Raw genomic sequence first — 19,874 nt, 5'->3', positions numbered from 1 at the left:
ACCTGAGCACCCAGTCCCTGCCAACCCCAGCTGCGTCTCAAATGGGCATAGGACACAGCCATCTTCCAGGACCTCTTGGCGTCTAGTCCAGAAGACAAGCCATGCTGGGCTGGCCTATTTTCCTTAGCCAGGATATGGAGATGTGCCGGAGGATGGAGCTGGCCATGTACCACCCCACAGCCAGCACTGGAGATGAGTGATGTGAGGGGTTGCCCTGTGACAAGTGTCCCGCAGCAGCTTCTCTTTGTGTCCAGGGAGCAAGGGATCAGACTGAGCTTTTCTTCTGCACCTTCTACACTTGGTTTCTCTCCAGCAAGTGCTGGCTCTGCACCATGAGTACCATGCTGTTAGCCCATAGTCCCCAGTCATACTGAAGAGCTCGATGCTCGTCTCCATTTTTCAGACAAGCTCAGCCCCATTCCCAGCTCTCCCATTCCCAGCTCTCCCTGGTACCCGCCACAGGGACCTGCAGAGCTCTGGGATCTCCCAGCAAAGCCCGAGCTCCTTTGAAGGGAACAGCAGTCCCCGGAAGATGGGGAGCAGGGGCATCAGGGAGGAGGGCATGTCAGCCTTCTGTCAGCCCCAAACTGCAGGCCAGCAATGACTCCCTTGTATCCAGGAAAGTCCTCACCAAGACAGCCTTTGCCTTCCCCCCATTCCCACTGCCAGCCCCGCTCCCCAGGACAGTGCAAAAGCCCTGGTCCTGGGGACCCTGGGACCCCTCCAGCAGTTCCTGCTGCTCCAGCCATAGAGCAGCCAGCCCTGAACTTGCATGTACAGAAATGGATTTCTCTTTCTTATTTAATCCAGAAGCAGGAGAGGTGTTTGGGTGCTACACTAGATCGAAGCCAAGGTTTTTTTACTGAGGGTGCATGAATCACTCTCCAGCCTCCCTCCCTGTGCCTGCTGGGTCCCTGCTGCCTCTCCTGGGATTGCAGAGCCCTCCATTACCTTTTCACACTTGGATCTAGTGTTTTCCCTTTTTATGACTACGCCTTGGGTGGTCCCTCATTTTGTGAAGCTCCCCACTCACTCCTGGGCACACGCTGTCCCTTCAGATCCCCTGACCTCTCCCGATTCACCTCCAGAAAGGATGAGTGTTGGCCATTAGCCCATAGCACGTGTGGCAGCCCAAGGCAGGTAAGCATGAGACAACTCTCCAACTCTGTTTGCGCTAGGCACTGACACCTGAGCCCTGGATCCAGACATGGGTCCCCAACAGATCACACTAGGGTGCTGAGCTCATCCTCCAGGTCAGTGGGGAACCAAACAAAAGCCAGAGGATCTTTTAGGGTGCAGCTCAATGACAATGTCCTTTCATGATCTTTTGAGTTATAGCCCGGTCTTCAGGACCTGCACTGAAGGTCTCTGTGGTGCTGAGACACCACTTTTTAAAGACATAGCATTGGAGAGCCAGCTGTGATAATGTTGTAAGCATTTACAGAATGCTTCTAGGTCAGACACAGCAGGTTTCACCATTAGCACAGCTGGGATGAATCCAAACATTTCTGTAGGATTGCAAGTATGACAGAGACCGCAACAAGAAAAACCAAGCGGATTGCAGACCTGCCCTTAGATACCATGGGTGCCATGACTGCATAGGGCTGGGCAAGGCATTCTAGATGAAAAATGGCTCTGAACTCAATTTTCTCACTGCGTCCTTGAATTCCCTCTCCAAAGAGTGGAGGGCAGCTAATTCCAAGAGCATGATTTCACAGAGAACAGGTGTCTAAAAGAGATGGAGATTTCCCCCTCTGTTAACCCCCATTTCTGTCCCTAGGCAGTGACAGCAAGAGGTCCATTTCCCCTTCTGTAAGGCAGTGACTCCGCTGAGCCAGCGCAGATATCCAGCCTCTGGTTAGAAACCCTCGGAGGGGATGGGTATTCAGCTCCCCCATGCACCCCACAGACCCACCCTCTTGCTGCAGTGACGAGGTGCACAGAAGAAGCTCCTGCATGCGAGTACCTGGTCTGAGCTCCTTCTCTAATCAGTGGGGATGGAGGGTGGCAGTTAGTCACTCACGCTTTTGTGTGGCCTGCTGCATTTGCAGTGCCGGGGTGGTCCGAGACATGTACAAGTGCCTGCAAGCCCTAACAGAGCAATTCTGAGTGACCCACAGCCTTCGTCTGCATCAACACTAGAGATGAGTGGGTCTCCACTGAATGGGGGTGACACTGATCACTCTCCAGACTCCTTTACACGTGCTGCGTGGTCCCTGCTGCCTCCTCTGGGATTGCAGAGTCCTTGTTTCCCTGTGGATACACCAAGTCAGCACCTCACCTTCGGTGACTCCACCTTGGGTGCTCTCTCACATTCACTGCCCACCTCCGGCACACTCTGTCCCCGGACAGCCTGGGAGATCTCCAGGCAGCTCCAGTTTCCCCTTGAGAATGATGTTGTCTGCCCTGTCTGACATGTGACAGCCTTGGGTATGTCACTCAGTGACCAGCCATGGCCTCCACTGTCACTAGACACTGACGGGAGAGTCCTAAATCCAGTCCTTGATCTCTACATGGTCACAAGGTGACTGAGAGGCTTTTGTTCCTGCAGTCATGCAGAACCCTGAGCAACTCCTGACAGCAGCATTGGAAGACAAGCCCAGTGTTCACGCGCAGCACAGAAGAGATCTCATTTTATTACACAGATGTTGTAATGTGTTCAGCTCTCAACAAGCATTAGACACAATAGAGAGGCTGCAGGTAAGAAAGAGGGGGTTCATACCTCTGTAGAAGCAAGAGGAATCCAAAAATTACTGTAGGAATATTATAAATTAAGAATAACAATTACAATAACAATAAAGAGAACAAAAAAAGAGGTCAGGACTGGTGTGGAATAACCTGGCAGTCATTTGTGGAGATATGGGATGTTTCTCGGAGCTAAATAAAAGTCCATGTAATCAGTTTCTTAATGCCATCCCTGAGGTCCTGATTCCTCATGCTGTAGATGAGGGGGTTCACAGCTGGAGGCACCACGGAGTACAGAACTGCCAGCATGAGGTCCAGGGATGGGGAGGAGATGGAGGGGGGCTTCAGATAGGCAAACATTCCGCTGCTGATAAACAGGGAGACCACAGACAGATGAGGAAGGCACATGGAAAAGGCTTTGTGCTGTCCCTGCTCAGAGGGAATCCTCAGTACAGCCCTGAAGATCTGCACATAGGACAGCACAATGAAAACAAAACAATAGAAGTGCACAAAGACATTAACCACAAGTACCCCAACTTCCCTGAGGTAGGCATCTGAGCAGGAGAGCTTGAGGATCTGGGGGACTTCACAGAAGAACTGGTCTACAGCATTGCCTTGGCAGAGGGGTAGTGAAAATGTATTGGCAGTGTGCAGCACAGCATTGAGGAACCCACTGCCCCAGGCAGCTGCTGCCATGTGGACACAAGCTCTGCTGCCCAGGAGGGTCCCGTAGTGCAGGGGTTTGCAGATGGCAACGTAGCGGTCATAGGCCATGACAGTGAGAAGATAAAACTCTGTTGACATCAGAAAGGTCAACAGAAAGACCTGAACAGCACATCCTGGGTGGGAAATAGCCCTGGTGTCCCAGAGGGAATTGGCCATGGATTTGGGGACAGTGGTGGAGATGGTGCCCAGGTCGAGGAGGGAGAGGTTGAGGAGGAAGAAGTACATGGGGGTGTGGAGGTGGTGGTCGCAGGCTACGGTGGTGATGATGAGGCCGTTTCCCAGGAGGGCAGCCAGGTAGATGCCCAGGAAGAGCCAGAAGTGCAAGAGCTGCAGGTCCCGCGTGTCTGCAAATGCCAGGAGGAGGAACACAGTCATGGAACTCCTGTTGGGCATATGCGTCCTCTGGACACGGGGGACTGTCCAAGGAGGAAAAGGCAGTGACAAGTTACCAGGAACATCTCTGAGTAAAACCAAAGATATGTCTCATAGACCCTCCCGCTACCACACACCCACCCTTTTTCCTTCCTCCGGAGAAACTTTCATTCTGCCTTTGGTCTTCAGCTTCATTTTCTGTGGCTCTTTGTGCTGGAGCAGGGCCTCTGCCCATTGTCTCTTGAGGAGTCGACCCACGCCCACTGCAGTGGGTATATGGGAATGTGGCAGGGGGGCTGGGTTTGATATTCAGAATACATCAGAGAAAATCACCCCTAACACAGGAGGGTTTGTCAGCATCTGCACTCCCAGTGTTAAAGAAAGTGGGTGGCAGAAAGAAGTTTTAGGGGCTTTGGGGTTTTTTACCTACTTCCCCCATCCTTCCCTGTGAGTGTTCTCTGAAATCAGAAATCATGAGCATTTCTACTGCACTCAGAGTGACCAGCTGTGAGACATGAGAGGCAGCGGGATTCACTGTGGCTTACTGAGAAGTGAATGGAATTGGTTGGGCTTGTTCCCAGCTACCTTGTGCTTGCAGTTTTCTCAGATGGAGGGTGATCACACTCCCATGGTACCAGTAAAAGCCAGCAGACACTACTGAAAGGAGAGGGACCCACTGCAGACCACTAAATGCCTCACCCTTTCTCAAGGTCTCAACACCCTGTTTCTAGCCAATGACACACACAGCTCATTTCATCAACCCAACAACATTTCCTCAGTCATAGCATCTCTGCACTTCTCTTTGTGGGCTTTCAGATAACAAAAAGATGCTATGTGAAAGATTTTCATGCTTAGGACAGCTCACAGCTTGGGAAGCCACCCCAAAGAGATAGCCAATGTTCTAATGATTACATCTAATCCAGAGAAAACCAGCTCATTCCCCAGCCCCACAGACTGCATTGCCCACAGCCCCACAGGTGAAAGCGGGGACACCTCATTTCCATGGACACACCTGCATAGGAGGACCCACAAAGTCAGAGTGTGACTCTGCAGCTGAAACTCCCATTCCCAGAGAGCCTGACAGCAAGAATGAAATAACAATAAAACAACACAACTGGAGAAACATGGGAAAATGCAGTGAGGGTCTGGCTGAGAGAGACAAGCAGGGAGGCAGCTGGGCACTCAGGAAAGTTCTGCTTACTCAGCTGTTCAGACCTCCTCCCAGACACCAGCATTGCCAGGCAGATGCTTTCAGCCCTGAGCTCTGCAGTGGGAAATGGGCACGTGGCTGGAGAGCTGCACCCACGGCTCTGCTGGAGTTCTGGCTGCTGAGGAGATGGTTCATGCCTTGGACCCCCCAGCTCTGAGGGCAGAGGCTTTGCTGGGAGGGAGACGAGCCAAAGGCATTTGCTGAGAGGAAGGGGTCTGCACTGGAGGACATCATAAAGAATTTTCTGAATGCTCCCTCCCACAACATTTCTGCATTTTGTTTCCTCTCATCCCCTGATCTTAATCCTGTTGCCTGGAGATTTTTTTCCTGGGAGATGTTTTCCTATCCCATTTCTTTTCCCTGTCAGCACTCACAGACCCCATCCCAACCTTTGCACACCCATCTTGGCCCTACAGAAACCTGCCTGTTTGCAGAGCACTGGCTGGGTGCATGTTTCTGTTTGCAGGTGCAAAAGGGCAGCTCAGAACAACCCTGATGGGTCCAGAAAAGGGGATGCTGTCCATAGGCAGAGCAGTGGCTCAAGGCACTTTAACAGGCTCCTAGCAGACCTACTGATCACTGTGCCCCGGTACACAGCCCCCTGGGGTAGAGGCACCCTGCTCTAAAGGACAGCTCAGGGGGGTGCCCTGCACAAATGCCTTCACACCCCTGCAGCCATCCCCGGAAAAAGGTAGCTGTCATGCCTTGTCCTTCTGGTGGTGCAGCAGGGAATTCCTGCTCTGGAGCACATCCTTCTTGTCTGCTGTAGAGAAACTGTGAGTTTTACTTAGAGAGCTCACAAGCTGTGGATTGTGCCAGCTTTTGGAGATCCCTTCAGGATACTCTTGTGCATTGCCCTGCAGTCAGAGACCTACCGTGTGAAGATGTGTCCTGCAACAAGCCCTCCTCTGTCCTCCAACTGCTGACTGCCTTTAACCTCCCTCTTCCTCACTCCTCTCCCCTCGGTGCCTGCAGGCAGTGCCCTCAGCCCTGCTGCGCTTTGCAGAGGAGCTGCTCCTGGGCAGAGCTGTCTCTCTGCAGTGCTGTCTCCTTGTAATGAGCTCGCTCCAGCCCAGCAGCCCGGCCCAGCCCAGCAGCAGAGGACCAGCCCAAGGCACCATTTCCTCTGCCTGTTCTGGGCTCCCTGAAGATGTCTCTGGAGCTCTGGGACTGACAGCTCCTGAAAGGCACTGGGGACACCCCTGGGGAGCATGCTGCAAAAACACCTGAAGTAATCACCAACAGTAGAGAGAAAGATTGATGATTCCAGCAGCATGGTTTGCCCTGCCAGAGTGCGGTTCTCTGTGACAGGTGTCAATGTTCCCCTCTGGACATCAATATTCTTCACCCACAAGAAAAGGGACACACAGGCAGGGCCAGGGAGGGGCTTGGCTTCCCTTGTGCAGGCCAGGGATTCAGCTGAGGCAATGCAGGCTTCTCATCCTGACCAGGAAGACCTTGGGTTGAAGCAGGACTCAGCTCCCTGCTTTGACTCCACAGACCCAGAGGAGCTGGGAAGCCTCCTGCTTCAGTTCAGGTGTGCACAAAAGAGTTGCCAGGGTGTGAGCCCTGCTCTGAGCCTCTTAACTTTAGTCACTGGGGACTCAGGTGCTCACATACAGATATTTTGTGATGACTGAGGTGCCAGACGTGGTCCAAGACATGTGCAAGTGTTTGCAAGCCCTGATGGAAAAATCTCTGAGAATAGCCACCTCCTCTCTGAGCATCAGCTGAGGGCCAGAGGGGGAATGGAGAGATCTTGGCCACCCACAATGACATCAGATGTTTAGGGCACCTGAATGTGCCTTGTAAAATATCCAAAAAGCCTCTAGTGCCATGCCAGGTGCCTGGGTGGCAAACACAACTCCACTCAGTAGGCAAACACAGCACCCAACCTCCAGGAAAGCCATGCCCTCTTAGAGCTGGTGGGGGGCAGACACCCCAGGGCATCCCAAAGGGGTCCGGTGACTATGTGCCACTACCTGAATGACAGCACCACGGCATTGATGCAAGGCCATGCCATCTACACCCGTGGTGATGCAGGGCTGCGAAGCAGATCACAGCAGGGTGCCCTCCCCTGTGCCTGTGTTCTCAGTCCCGGGCTATTCTCCTCTCTCTGAACCTCTACTCACCTGCCTGATACTAAGAAGAGGGAAGCTGATAAGAATAGAATCACAGACTCATAGGATCATAGAATGGTTTTGGTTGGAAAGGAACCTTTAAAGACCACCTAGTTCAAACCCCTTGCCGTGGGCAGGGACATCTTTCACTAGATCAGCTTGCTCAAAGCTCCATCCAACTTGACCCTGAACACTGCCAATGATGGGGCGTCCACAACTTCTCTGGGCAACCTTTCCCAAGGTCTCACCACAATCACCATAAAAATTTTCTTCTTATATCCAATCTACCCTCTTTTATTTTAAATCCCTTACCCCTTGTCCTGTCACTACAGACCTTGGTAAAAAGTCTCTCTCCATCTTTTTAAAAGCCTCCTTTATATATTGTATGGCTGCACTAAGGTGTCCTGTCACAGATCCTGATTTAGAATTCTGCCAAGCACACCAATTTGTCGCAGACAGGTGATTTAGACTGCTTAAAGAACCACTGCCAGAGGTATCAGCAAAAGTGGTTGTCTTGAACCTTAACAAAGTTTGATGGCAAGGTTCACTCTATCACTTACTGCACAAAGGATCTAAAAATGATTCAAAATTACCAACACAGAATCAAAGGTACCAATACAAAAGCTGTATAGAGCACTATCATACAAGGTTATACGTGATATTGGTCACTTCCCAAAGATCTGCAGACGGTAAGAAGTCTTTCAGCCTCGAGAACCTTGAGAGATGTCCCAACTCAAGGGGAGATCACTGCCGTGCAGCCAGCTGCTTAGCAGGGAGAGCTCAAAGGCGGCTCAATTAGGCTGTCATATTTATGGCCTAAAGTGGTTGGCTCGCAGTCAAATTACATGCAATGGAGAAGGTATGCATGAGACTCCTTGTACCCACAACTTTCTTTGTTCCTTGACAAACGAGCCATGGAGGAAACACCTGCTATTTATGTTTTTAATGCATGCTCGCTGTTCCAGTTTCCAAGCCCATATGCATCAATGTTCACCATGTCACTCTCTGCCTGTGTGGGTTTCCAGAGAATAGCTTGGAACCAGAAAGGATCCTGGTGCTGTTATACCTAGGCCTTTACCTCTTTCGGAGCCTGAACCAAACTACCACTAGTTTGGCCAAAGAGTCGAGTGCATCCATCCCAGGGACTCAGCTCCCTCCGATTCCTGCCACAAACCCATGGGTGGTGGGAATCCTCTTGCCTCAGTTCAGGTGTGCACTCAATACAGTCCTCTGAAGACTGGAAGAAATCACATGTCCCTCCTATCTCCAAGAAGGACCCAGGGAACTACAGGCCAATCAGCCTTACCTCTCTCCCTGGGAAGGTAATGGAGTAGCTAAGCCTGGAAATATTTGCAGGCACATTGTACTGGTTTTGGCTGGGGTGGAGTTAATTTTCTTCATGGGGGTCCCTATGGTGCTATGTCTGGGATCTGTGACCAAAAGAGTGTTGACAACACACCAATGTTGTAGCTATTGCTGAACCGTGATTGCGCAGCACCAAGGCCCTCTCTGTTCTCTTTCTTCCTCCCCAGTGACTAAACTGTTTTTCTTGGTGAGGGAAGAGCAGGGGATGTCATTTAGCAAGTCAAAGGTTTCCACTGTCTATTGGTGTCCATGTCCACATCTTGGTAGCGGGGGTGGTGCAGGGAAGGGCTCTGTGAGGAGAGACGAGGGGCTGCCTCCATGCCAGACACATCTGGTTCCAGCTGGCTCCAAAATGCACCCACCACTGGCCAAAACCTGAGCCCGTCAGCAAAGCTGGGGGAACCTCTGTGAAGGTATATTTAAGAAAGGACACAACTGCTAGAGTGGGAGAGGAGCGAGGAGAAAAAGTGTGAGAAACAGCCCTGCAAACACCAAGGTCAGTGAAGAAGGAGGGAGTGCTCCAGGTGCCAGAGCAGATGGTCTCCTGCAGCCCATGGAGAAGACCACAGTGGAGAAAGTAATCCCTGCAGCCTGTGGACGACCCAACACTGGAGATGTTGGATAATTCCTGAAATAGTGGCTTGAGGAGAGCCCATGCTGGAGCAGGTTTATGTCAAAGGACTGTAGCCCATAGGAGGGAACACATGGGAAAAGTGTTAGAAGGATGGAGCAGCAAAGAGGAACTGGTATGGACCGACCACAACCCCCCATTCCCCACCCCCTGCACTGCTCAGGGGGGAGGAGGTAGAAGAGTTGTGAGCTAAGGAGGGAAGTTGAGCAAGGGAGAAAAGGGTGGGGAGAGGCCTTCCATGGGGAAGGAGATAAGGTCTTCCTTATCTCCACCAGCCCCACACTTCTTCCACCCTCCACCTTTGCAATTGCACATGCCTGGTCTGCCCACGTTTCTTTGCCACTGTCACGTTTGTACAAGGCCCACACAGATCTTGAAACACACCAGTGTAAGCTGGCCTCCACCAAACCTGGAGCCCAGCTGGCCTTGGAGACAGGGAGGGGCCGGGTCCCCTCTGCCCAGGGCTGGGCACAGCTTTTCCCTGGGAACCTCCCTGAGGAGCTCTCCTCCTGCGTGTCAGCCTGTGGCCTGGCATGGGCAAGGGCTGCTGGGGCAGGGCTGAAGTAGCTCAGCTGGGAGAGCATTAGACTGAAGATCTAAAGGTCCCTGGTTCAACCCCGGGCTTCGGCAGTGATTTGCTCCCTTTCATTTTTGCACAGCCCATCTGCCACCTTCCAGCCTGCCCCAGCCCTGCTTGCTCCTTCACCCCTTGTCAGAGCACTGTCCCTGCCTTGTAGCTGCAGATCTGTGGCGAAGAAGGAGCCTTCCTCCAGCACCAACAGTCCCCAGCCTCCCCCTGGGCAGGACTCTCCATTCAGTGCTCCTCTGGGGTGCTCTCCAGCTGTCCCTCCTTCCCTGCTCCACACGGATTGGGATCTTTCCTCTGCGGGGTCTCTGCAAAGACCCCCTCTCTCTCCTGCTTGTCATTCTCGATGGTGCACAGTCTGCTCCCATCCTCATACACCTCCTCCACCTGCTCCTCAGTTCCCAGACCTGAGGCCACCATCCCCCCAGTCCCAGGGAGAGGCACTCCCTGGAGCTGAGGCCTCAATGGCAGCATCCTCCCTCCAGAGGTCTGTCACAGCCAGACCTCTGATGTGCCCAGGACAGCTGAGAAAGCCGTGCTGAGGATCAGCCACTGTAGTGCCTGGGCACCAGTGTTATTTAGTCACACGCTGTCTCGAGCAGAGTTTCTTGGCCCCGCTGCAATGATTGATGAAACACCTATGTGCTCCTCTCTGGGCATCAGCAGGGAGATACAGAGCACAGCGGGATCCCTCTGGGGCCCCACATGAACATTGCTCTGCATCAGTTCAAGCCTACTGCAAGGGCACAAGTTGGGACACAAATGCCAGCAGTGGCTCCCCTGCGGTCCAGCATGGAAGGTCACCAACTCTCACACCGTGTCTTCACAACAGCCCCAGCTCAACCACTCCATGTTATTTTTATTCTCCAAATTTACCCTCTTCTGCATGTCCTGGCATCGCATACACTTCTGTGTTCTCCATCCCCCCAGCACCAGACCCAGGGCCCACAGCACAAGTGTCTCAGTAGTCCCCAGTTCCCTTACTCAAACCTCCTCACCCACCAGACTGCACTGCCCAGCCCAGCTGCAGCCCCTCACAGCCATCAGTCCCTGCCCAGAAAAAGAAAGAGCTGCTCATGAGCAGCTGGGGTCTGCAAGGGCCCAAGGCAGCAGGAGCAGCCCATGGAGACTGGGGTCCTGGCAGAGCCATCAAAGGGGCAATCCCAGCCCGTGTGCCCCAGCAAGTGGCTCGGCACCCTGTGCCAGGGCAGTGGGGAGCAGAGCTGCCTCCTAACCACTGTGGGAGGTGATCCATGGGCCATGATACACCCTGGGGCTGGCCAGGGTGTTCATGGCATGATGGAAAACTTAGGGCTCACTTCTGTGGGGCTACAGCCCAGGGCTCGCCCCGACACAGCAGCTCTGCCACGGCCTCGGCCGTGTTTGACCAGCGTGGCCCAGGCAGAGCCTAGGGGAAAGAACGACCAGGGAATGCCGGGATAAGGAGATGGGTGCTCTCGCTGGGGTGCATCACAGGAACTTGCAAAGGACCATTTTGATGGAACCTGTGGCTGGCGGATTGGAACTGTAAGCAGAAATATTCCCCAGGGACCATGGGCTTTTGCAGCCCCACAGCCTGACCCCAAGACTGCTGTCCCTGAGATGTGTCCCTTCCCCACCGCCATGTCTTTGTGCTCTTCTCCCCCCAGTCAGCCTCGGGGAGACACCCCGACACCTGGGCAGGCAAGCACCAGCTCTGGCTCAAAGCCCCAAAGGCTTTTAATAAGAACAGCGTAAAAACAGGGTCCTAAAAATAGAGGAAATGCCCAGCTGCTTCTGCTGCCCGTGGGAAAAGGGAGACGGTTCCCTGGTGCTCACGGCTCTCCCAGCTGCACAGACCTCTCCTTCCTCCTGGCTGCACCCAGCCCCACGGCAGGGACGGGCTCTGCTTGCCCTGGCATCAGGGACTGTTGTGCACTGAGCTCCGGTGTCACAGCCGTTGTGTCCTCAGGGGCATGTGCCTGAGACCCCTCTTCAGAATCGTCATAGCCTGTGCTGTCTGGGGACAGGGACCAGGCATCTGCCTCAGCTCCAGGGGCCCCAGCACTTCTCTGGGAGCGCAGGTTTGCCCCTGCAAGCAGCAAGGCAGGCCATTGCCCATTTGCCCCATGGGGTGCCCCTCCTGGCCTCTACATCACCTTCCTCCCTTCTCCTCACTAGTCCTGAGATGTTCCGCTCCCTCTCCCACCTGCAGACCCCCGAGAAAAACTCCTGGGACACGTTCCTTCACCCCAGGAGGTTGGGCGCTCTCTCAGGACAGCACCAATTCATCCAGCACCCAGGAACTGGCAGTGCTTATCTTTCCCTCTCACCTCTGGGTGCATCCCTGGGCCCTGCTCCCTCCTCTGGTGCCCTGGGCATCTCCCAGTCTCCCTGCCCAGACACAGGATCCTCCCCAGGGTCAGAAACCTCCCTGGCATCATCATAGCCATCCACTGGGTCACCTCCGGGCAGCACAGGGATGCCTGCAAGGAGAGGGGAGCTGGTGACAATGAGAAGATACACATGCAGAGCAGAGGATGGGAGGATATGCAGGGACACGAGGCTCAGACGGGGGTGTTGGCAGCACCACAGGAGACCCCCATGTCCTCCCCAACTTCAACAATGACACTCAGTGACACCGCTGTTCTTCACATGCCTGCAGGGAGGAGGCATCCACTCCTTCCCACACCCTATTACCTGGTGCTGACCCCAGACCATCCTCCTCCTCGCTGTCCCCAGGGTAGGGCTGCAGATTGGTCCGGAACCCCTCTGAATAGGAGCCTGGAGAGAGGTGCAGCAGGTGCCATGGGAGTGCACTCTGCTGACCCAGACTGTGGTCAGTGCTTCTGGGGACAGGGGACCCACAGAGCCAGGGCTGAGTGAGGAGGAGGGCTCAGGACTCACCCTGCCGCCCTGGGACAAACCCCATCTCAAAGGGACTCCCAGAGCTACCCCAGGACAGCACCTTCCCTCAGCCCTCAGGTGTCACCCAGGGTGTGCAGGCAGGCAGAGAGGGGCTGTCCCCCACTTGGATGGGAGGAACTGGTGGGGAGGAAGCTCCTCTCTTGGGCCCAGGACCTGGCTGCTCTCCCCACAGACCCCACAGCCCCAGTGCTGCAGGGACCATTGGCCATGGGACTGCAGGGGGTCAGCCCTGAGTGGGAGGCAAGGGGATAGAGCCTGGCAGATGTGCCCCCTGGGAAGGACCCACACCCACCTGAGCGACTGAACCTCGCCTGCTTCTCCCACGCCGGGCTGTAACCGATCTCCTCATACACGGCCTCAGGGAAGGGCTCCCAAGCTCTCCCGGAGCCTGTGGACAGTGGCAGGGCTGGCCCAGGGACAGGCAGAGAGGGGACAGGATCCCGCTCTGCCCCCCCAGCTTTGGTCCCCTGGGCCAGCAAAAGGCTATTGCCGCAGCACAGCCCCACTGCGCCGTCTGGTTGCCGCTACCACCTCCTCAGTGAGGGCAACATCCCCATGGAGATGGTCTGGAGCAGTGACACCCTCGCACTGTCCCATCAGAGACAGCCCTTGTGCCCCTCTGGCCCCTGGGTCAGGTCCCTGGTGCTGAGCTTGGAGCAGCTCCCACCTTTCCTCTCCCCCTCTCTGCCCATGGATCTGTAGCAACGGCCCCTGCCCTGCCGGGAGAAGGTCAGGGTTGGACAGAGGAGCAGCCTGGGGGGCCTGAAACCATGGGCCTTGCCCCTGCTGTCCCACACTCCTCCTGGCATCTCCCCTGCCCCAGAGCCCCCTCCAGAGCTGCCCACAGTGCTTGCAACATGACGTCCTCATCTGTCTTCTCCCTACTCCCATCTGCCCCAGCCCAGCTCTGCCATTTCTGTCCTCACCCTATCCCTAACTCCCCCCGTGTCTGCACTCTCTACCCCTTGCTGCTGGTGGCCAACGGTCAGGCAGTCAATGAGGCGGTGCATGGGAATGAAGGCAGAGCACACCCTTGTCCTCCCGGCTCTGCCTGTGCCACTCACTGGCACCTCACAGCATCCCTGGCCTTGCCGGGAGGCATCTTCCCCCGGTGCCGCAGGGGAAGGACCCACCTCTGCGCCCAGCCCTGGCGCTTCGCAGTTGCCCAGCCAGGAGGGCCAGGAGCAGGCAGAGAAGGGCCCCCAGGACGATGCAGATGATGACGGGCAATGAGACTCTCCCGCTGCTGGTTGGACGGCCCCGCGTGGGATCTGCACGGGCAGGAACACAGAACGGGCAGCACCAGGCCTGGGAGAGGTGTGGGGCCAGCACACACTGGTCCTGACCCCCACTGAAAAGGTGGTGAGGGACCCCAGGGTGTGAGTGATGGGGAAGCTCCCACCCCACTGGGTAAATGACAGCCCTCCCCAAACCCCACACCACTGCCCCGGTACTTCTTTTGGGGGAATTTCACACCCCAGCGAGGAGCCCCTTCCCTCTGGCTGTGGGTCACAGCCTGGCCCCATGAAGACCCAGTGCTGGTGGGGAGGACAGGTTACCTGCTCGGGGGGTTGGTGCTGATGTCCTGGGTGCAGCTGCAGAGGAGAAGGAGAGCTGGGCTGAGAGGGTGGGTGTGAGGGTACCACCAAGCATCCTCTCTGAAACACTCTGTGTGTGTGTGTGTGCGCGCGCGCACATCTATGACTGACACATCGCACCCAAATCGCCCCTCCTGTGGGGCTGGTCAGGGTGGCTGGGACAGAGCCCAGGGCCCTGCTCTGGGTATTGGGCAGGATGACGCAGGCAGCCTGGGAGATGCCCCTGGGGGCTGCAGGGCCCTGCGGGCAGAAGCTGGACAACATCCAGCCCCACAGAGGCTGCTGCCCACTTGGCACCAGGCTCCCATGCTCTGCAGGGATGGCCTGGCTCTCGGGAGCTCTGGGGCTGTGATGGGACCCGGTGGGGAAAACATCTTCCCCAGCTCCTTGCCAATACCCCAGCAAGGGTCCCATACCTGCCGCTCACCTGAGCAGTTCACGGCAGCATCCTCCTTGTGCCGGCAGGCACCGCTGTCCCCAGGCCGGGCCCAGCAGTCCTGCAGAGATGGCTCTGTCCCCCGGCACTCCACCTGCTCCAGCCAGATGGGGCCCGTCCCCATCCCAAACGCAGCCTCATGCAGGGCAGACACCGTGGGGCCACAGCCCAGCTGCCTGCACGCCACCTCGGCATCCCGCATGTCCCAGGAGTCATCGCACACCGTCCCCCAAGAGCCACGGTGCCAGACCTCCACTCTGCCCGAGCACCCGTCCTCACCTCCCACGGCACGAATCTTCTCCCTGTCTGGAGAAGGCAAAGACCTCCCACAGCACCGGGACAGCAGGCAGAGGCCTGCCGGGTGAGAGGGGCATGCGGAGGAGCAGCTACCTGTGCAGCTTGTGGAATCTGGGCACGCAGTCCCCAGGGATGGGGGCGTTTCTGGCCGTCTCCCTGCAGAAGGCAATGCTGCCGTGAAGGGGCTGCTGAAGGGGGGGTCATGCAGCAGAGAGCAAGGCTGAGCTCTGCTCGTGCCACCTCACTCATGGCAGCAGCTGAACCCCGGTCATTCGGGGGACATGCATGGCAATGTGGGGGACCCAGACTGCTCAGCCCCAAAAGGGACCCTGCTTCACAGAGCAGCAGGAGGATGTCCATGGAGGGGACAGTCCTCGGAGCCGTGGCTGGTCTCTTCTGAGACCTTGCCTGGAGACACCTCTGCCTCCCCTGGGCGCTGCTGCGAGCCCAGCTGGCAACTGCTGGTGAAGGTGTGGGGCTCTGAGACCTGAAATCCCATTTTTTGCCACCAGCAGCAGCAGAGTCTGGCACATAAAGAAAAAGTTCCTACGGGCTGTCTCTGCATTTGACCCTGCCTAGGAAAGAGCAGGAGTTGAGGAGTAGCTCGGGTAGCTTGGTGCCCGGGTAGCTCAGAATTACCATTGCAGGTGATGTGGGTCTCATCTTGCAGGTCATCGCATGACTGAGGATCCCAGGGAGCCGAAGGACACTGCCAGAAGGAGCTGTTTCTCTCCCCACACTGCACGTGATCTAGCCAGGTGGGGCCAGACGTCCTGCCGTAGGGCCAATGTGTTTCTAGGGACCCTTCATCCCCGCAGCCCAGCTCCTTGCATGCCAGCAACACCGTTTTGGGAGTCATGGAGTTGGAGCAAACGCTGCCCCATGTCCCATTATAGAAAACCTGCAGGCGCCCAGAGCAGTTGCTGCTGTTCTCCAGCCTCAGAGCCACGAACTCTGGGAGGAAGGGCCCCAAAGGGGAACAGGCTGGTCTGGGGCTGTGGGAGCAGGGATGCCCCTAACAGCCCCAGACCCTCAGCCAGGCAAAGGCATGGCCAGCAAGTCCCCCTTGCACCCATTGGCAGAGAGAAGTCCCCGACGGACAGAAAACCCTGCCCTCCCTGCTTACCCTTGGGGACAGCCGAGCTCCCCAGTGGGACTGAGGGGATGCGTGCGTGGGTGTCTGCGGGATGGGCTTGGGCAGGGGCTCAGAGGCAGCCAAGGACAGCCTCGGCCATTGCCAGCTCTCCCCTCGTCTCGGTCTCCCCGGGCAATGGGCTCCCACCACAGCTCCCGGCACAGACCTGAGCAGACGACTCCTGCGTCCTCTTTGTGCCCGCAGTCGTGCTGCCCCCACGACCCTGCTGGGCAGTCCCAGAGAGAATCTTCGGCCCCGGAGCAGTTCACACCATCCAGCCAGATCTGACCAGAGCCTTCCCCGAACCAAGCGGAGCCAACCGCCTGCACTGCCCCGCCACAGCCCAGCTGGTGGCAAATGACGGTGGCATCTGACAGGTCCCAGCCGTCATCGCAGATGGTTCCCCAGCTGCCCTGGTAGTAGACCTCCACTCTCCCAGCGCAGCGCCCAGGCCCATTCACCAGCCGGACCTGCCGGCTCCCTGCAGTGGGAAGAAACCCCAGCTGCTGTCAGGGGCCGGTGCCCACCCAGCCCAGAGCCTGGGGGGCCTCTGCAGTGTCACTCACCCCAGCAAAAGACCCCCATGTCCTCTGCAGTCCCTGTTCACCGGTGCACTCTCGGGCAGGGAGGTGTTGCAGAGGGTCAGGTTGGCCTCGTGCCCTGCGCACCGGACCCCTCGTAGCCCCACGGGACCCGACCCTCTTTGAGGCTTTGGGGGATTGTAGGCTTTCTCTGCCTCTCCGCACCCTAGCTGCCGGCACACCACGCTGGCCTCCTGCACGTCCCACTGGTCATCCAGGACTCTGCCCCACGTCCCACGCTGGAGGATCTCCACTCGCCCGTCGCACCGGCTCCCTCCACCAACCAGCCGCAGGGACGTGGAGTCAGCTGGGCCTGGGGAGAGCAGCCATGCCCCAACCCTCAGCAGCACCAGAGAACCCAGAAACCTGCAGTGCCTCTCAAAGCTCTGGGACCCTCACGGTGTCCTGAAGCTCACCCGCCCAGCCCCAGCCCTCTGCAGTGAGCTTCAGGAGCAGGTTTCCACAGCATTTGTTTCCCAGTCCCTGAGCCTTCCTGAGCAAGACACTGACTTTGCTTTTGCTGGAGTAGAGCCACTTCAACACGTCCCTGCAGAGGCAAGTGGGGCAGCTCCCACAGGAGGGAGAAGCAACCAGTAGAGTTACCCAGGGACAGGCAGCGCCAGGAAAAGCCTTGCCGAACCTCGGCGCTGACACCGACACCGTTGAGACATGGGGCACGGCACACACGTCTCTGCCCCTCTGCATCCCTGGGGATCATGGACTGGGAGCCTGTGTCCCTGGCAGGGACCAGAGCGAGAGGGGCCTTTCCGATCAAACAGGACAAGTCTGGGACTTGCGCCGACTAGAAGCAAGGGCCCAACCCTGCTCTGCAGCTCGTATCCCAGCTCTGATGCTGCTGCTGCTGCCAGGGGCACCCGAGCAGCCCCTGCGGGTGTGGGATTGGGCTCTGAGAAGGACTCTGTGGGGCTAGGACAGGGCTGTCTGCAGCCAGAGGGATGGAGCAGAGCCCCACAGCCCTGTCCTTGACCTGTCCTGCAGCACGAGAGCAGAGGAGCCCAGGCCTGGCAGTGGCCCCGGGGCATGAGCTGTTACCCCAGGGGCCAGAGACACCTCTCCCAGTTCAGCACTCAGCTCTCCCACATCAGAGCAGCCAGTCTGAGCAGACAAAGCTCTCCAGACCACTGCTGGTGAAGCCAGGGTTTCTCCAGGGAGAAATTCACACTCATGCTGCCATGGGGTCCCCTGCTTTGCGTGGCCACGTCACACCCAAGGGGCAAATGGAGTTAACGCAGCATTTTCCCTGAGCAGCGCTCACCTGAGCAAATGACAGCAGCATCACTCTCGTGGGAGCACAAGGCCCCCAGAGCAGTCACTGGGCACTGCCCCAGGTGGCCTTCAGTCCCATCACGGTGAAATGAGTCTCTCCAGAAGGGGTGGGTGGCTCTCCCAAAATGACCTGGCCTGGGAATGGACTCGGCAAACCCGCAGTCAAGGTGACAACAGAGAACGTGGGCGTCCAAGAGATCCCAGTGGGAGGCACAGAGGGTGCCCCAGGTCCCCAGCACCTGGACCTCCACCCTCCCCTCACACTCCGTGCTGCCGTTCACCAGCCTGAACCCTGTGAACTCTGGGAACAGAGAAGGGTGAGAAAGGACAGACTTGTGCTTTTGTTCCCTCGGGAGGTAGAGGAGAGGCCAAATGGACGCCTTTCCTTTCTCTTCCTTCTGCACAATTTTAGGGCTGCAGACAAACATTCAAGGTCAGGTCTAATGGGGCTCTGAGCAACCTGATCTAGGTGAAGATGTCCCTGCTCATTCCAGGGGCGGCTGGACTAGATGACCGTTAAAGGTCCCTTCAAACCCAAACCACTCCATAATTTTATGATCACCCCTTCTGTCCTCCCCTCCAGCACAAATCCTTGCCCTGCTCTCCCGTCCTCAGCACACCCCCGGTGTTGAACCCCCCACCCTGAGTCCTTACGTGTGCAGGTGACACCGACATCCTTTGCGTGGGAGCAGGGCTCGCCCCTTGGGGATCCCCTGGGGCAGGAAGCAAGAAGGGATTCATTCCCCACACACTGCAGCTCTCTGTCCCAGATGGGACCATCCCCTTCTCCAAAGTGAGCTGCCCCAGCGACAGACAAGGCTGTGCCGCACTGCAGCTCCCTGCAGACCACGGTGGCAGCTTTGGGACCAAAGTCTAAGTCACAGATGGTTTTCCACTGGTCCCCATCACGGATCTCCACTCGTCCTGAGCAGGGGCTGTTGTCTCCAACCAGCTGGACAAATCCTGTAGCAACCAAAGACCCCCGTGAGTTCCCAGAGCCCTCTGGCAGTTAGTTACCTGACCACAGGCCACCTAATCTCTAAGGTGGCTGCAGGCAAAGAGCCCCGCAACCATCCCAGCAGCTCCCACTGGGTGCCGATGGCACAAACACACCAGAGCCCTCCTGCTGCTCCTCAGGCATTAGCACGGCTCTCCGGGGCTGCCTCCTCTCCCAAACCCCCAGCCGCAGGAAACGCTCGTACAAACTGGTGCCATCCTGCAGACCCTGGGCTGCCTGGCACTGGCCCCAGGCACTGCAGCACCCAGAGCACTTGAGCCCAAGGAGGTAGGCTGAGGCACTGTTGGCTGCTGCAGCCTGCTCTGCCCCACCAAGCTCGCAGCCAGGCTCAGGAACCCCTTGGAGCCACTGGAAATGCACCCTGTTCCCAGGTGGTTCTCGGGCCATTGGGGCACTGCTATTAGAGGGGACAGGGTACAGATGCGGTGCAGGTGTACCTGCTGTCACTGTCTTCACCAGCCCCCAGCTCCAGTTCCTGACTGAGGAGGGGTTCCTCAGCCAGGGCCAGAGTACGCTGCCAGCTGTGCACATCCCCAGCCAACAGCTGGGTAGAGGGCAGGAGAGTGGGCAAAGGAGCAGCCCTGGGCTGACACAAGCTCCCAGTGCAAGGACGGGCACCAAGGAGAACCAGAAAGTGCTGGCAAATCCCCAGGGCAGCCAGGGGCTGGGGTAGGCAGGAGAGGCTGGGCAGCAGGTCAGCACTGCCTGCACAGGGTTGTTTCCCTGAGGGCTGCCTCTCACGGGGTGAGCCTGGAAGAGGAATGAAGTGTCCACGGGCCACCCTGTTCTTCTGCCCAAGCCCAGTGCTCCTCCCCTCTAAGCAGCCCCTCTGCTTTGGGGGACTCATGTCTGCCAGGGGACACAACCCAAAAGTCCCCGGCCATGTTGGGCCCTTCCTCAGGACTGTGGGCGGCCATGTA

The 19,874-nt window shown here is 57.1% G+C and overlaps 2 protein-coding genes across 2 annotated transcripts; both read right to left on the bottom strand.

Moving 5' to 3' along the window:
- Nucleotides 1-2,877: 2,877 nt before the first annotated feature.
- LOC128138351 (olfactory receptor 14A16-like) lies at nt 2,878-6,133 on the bottom strand. The gene is made up of 2 exons (XM_052779646.1): nt 6,050-6,133; nt 2,878-3,828 (listed from the first exon to the last, which is right to left on the bottom strand). Exon 2 carries the CDS (start codon nt 3,802-3,804, stop codon nt 2,878-2,880), a length of 927 nt encoding a protein of 308 aa, XP_052635606.1. The 5' UTR covers nt 3,805-3,828; nt 6,050-6,133.
- Nucleotides 6,134-6,586: 453 nt separating this feature from the next.
- On the bottom strand, nt 6,587-19,341 carry LOC128138350 (scavenger receptor cysteine-rich domain-containing protein SCART1-like). The gene is given in 12 exon segments (XM_052779645.1): nt 6,587-6,723; nt 12,895-12,990; nt 13,736-13,910; nt 14,617-14,942; nt 15,027-15,089; nt 15,573-15,887; nt 16,235-16,549; nt 16,635-16,674; nt 16,676-16,962; nt 17,926-18,237; nt 18,591-18,899; nt 19,050-19,341. Coding segments are annotated over 12 exon segments (2,667 nt in total).
- Nucleotides 19,342-19,874: the final 533 nt, after the last annotated feature.

This window comes from Harpia harpyja, unplaced genomic scaffold (assembly GCF_026419915.1).
Source record: "Harpia harpyja isolate bHarHar1 unplaced genomic scaffold, bHarHar1 primary haplotype scaffold_39, whole genome shotgun sequence".
In the NCBI taxonomy this organism is placed as follows: domain Eukaryota; kingdom Metazoa; phylum Chordata; class Aves; order Accipitriformes; family Accipitridae; genus Harpia; species Harpia harpyja.
This window is presented reverse-complemented; position numbering and strand designations above follow the sequence as displayed.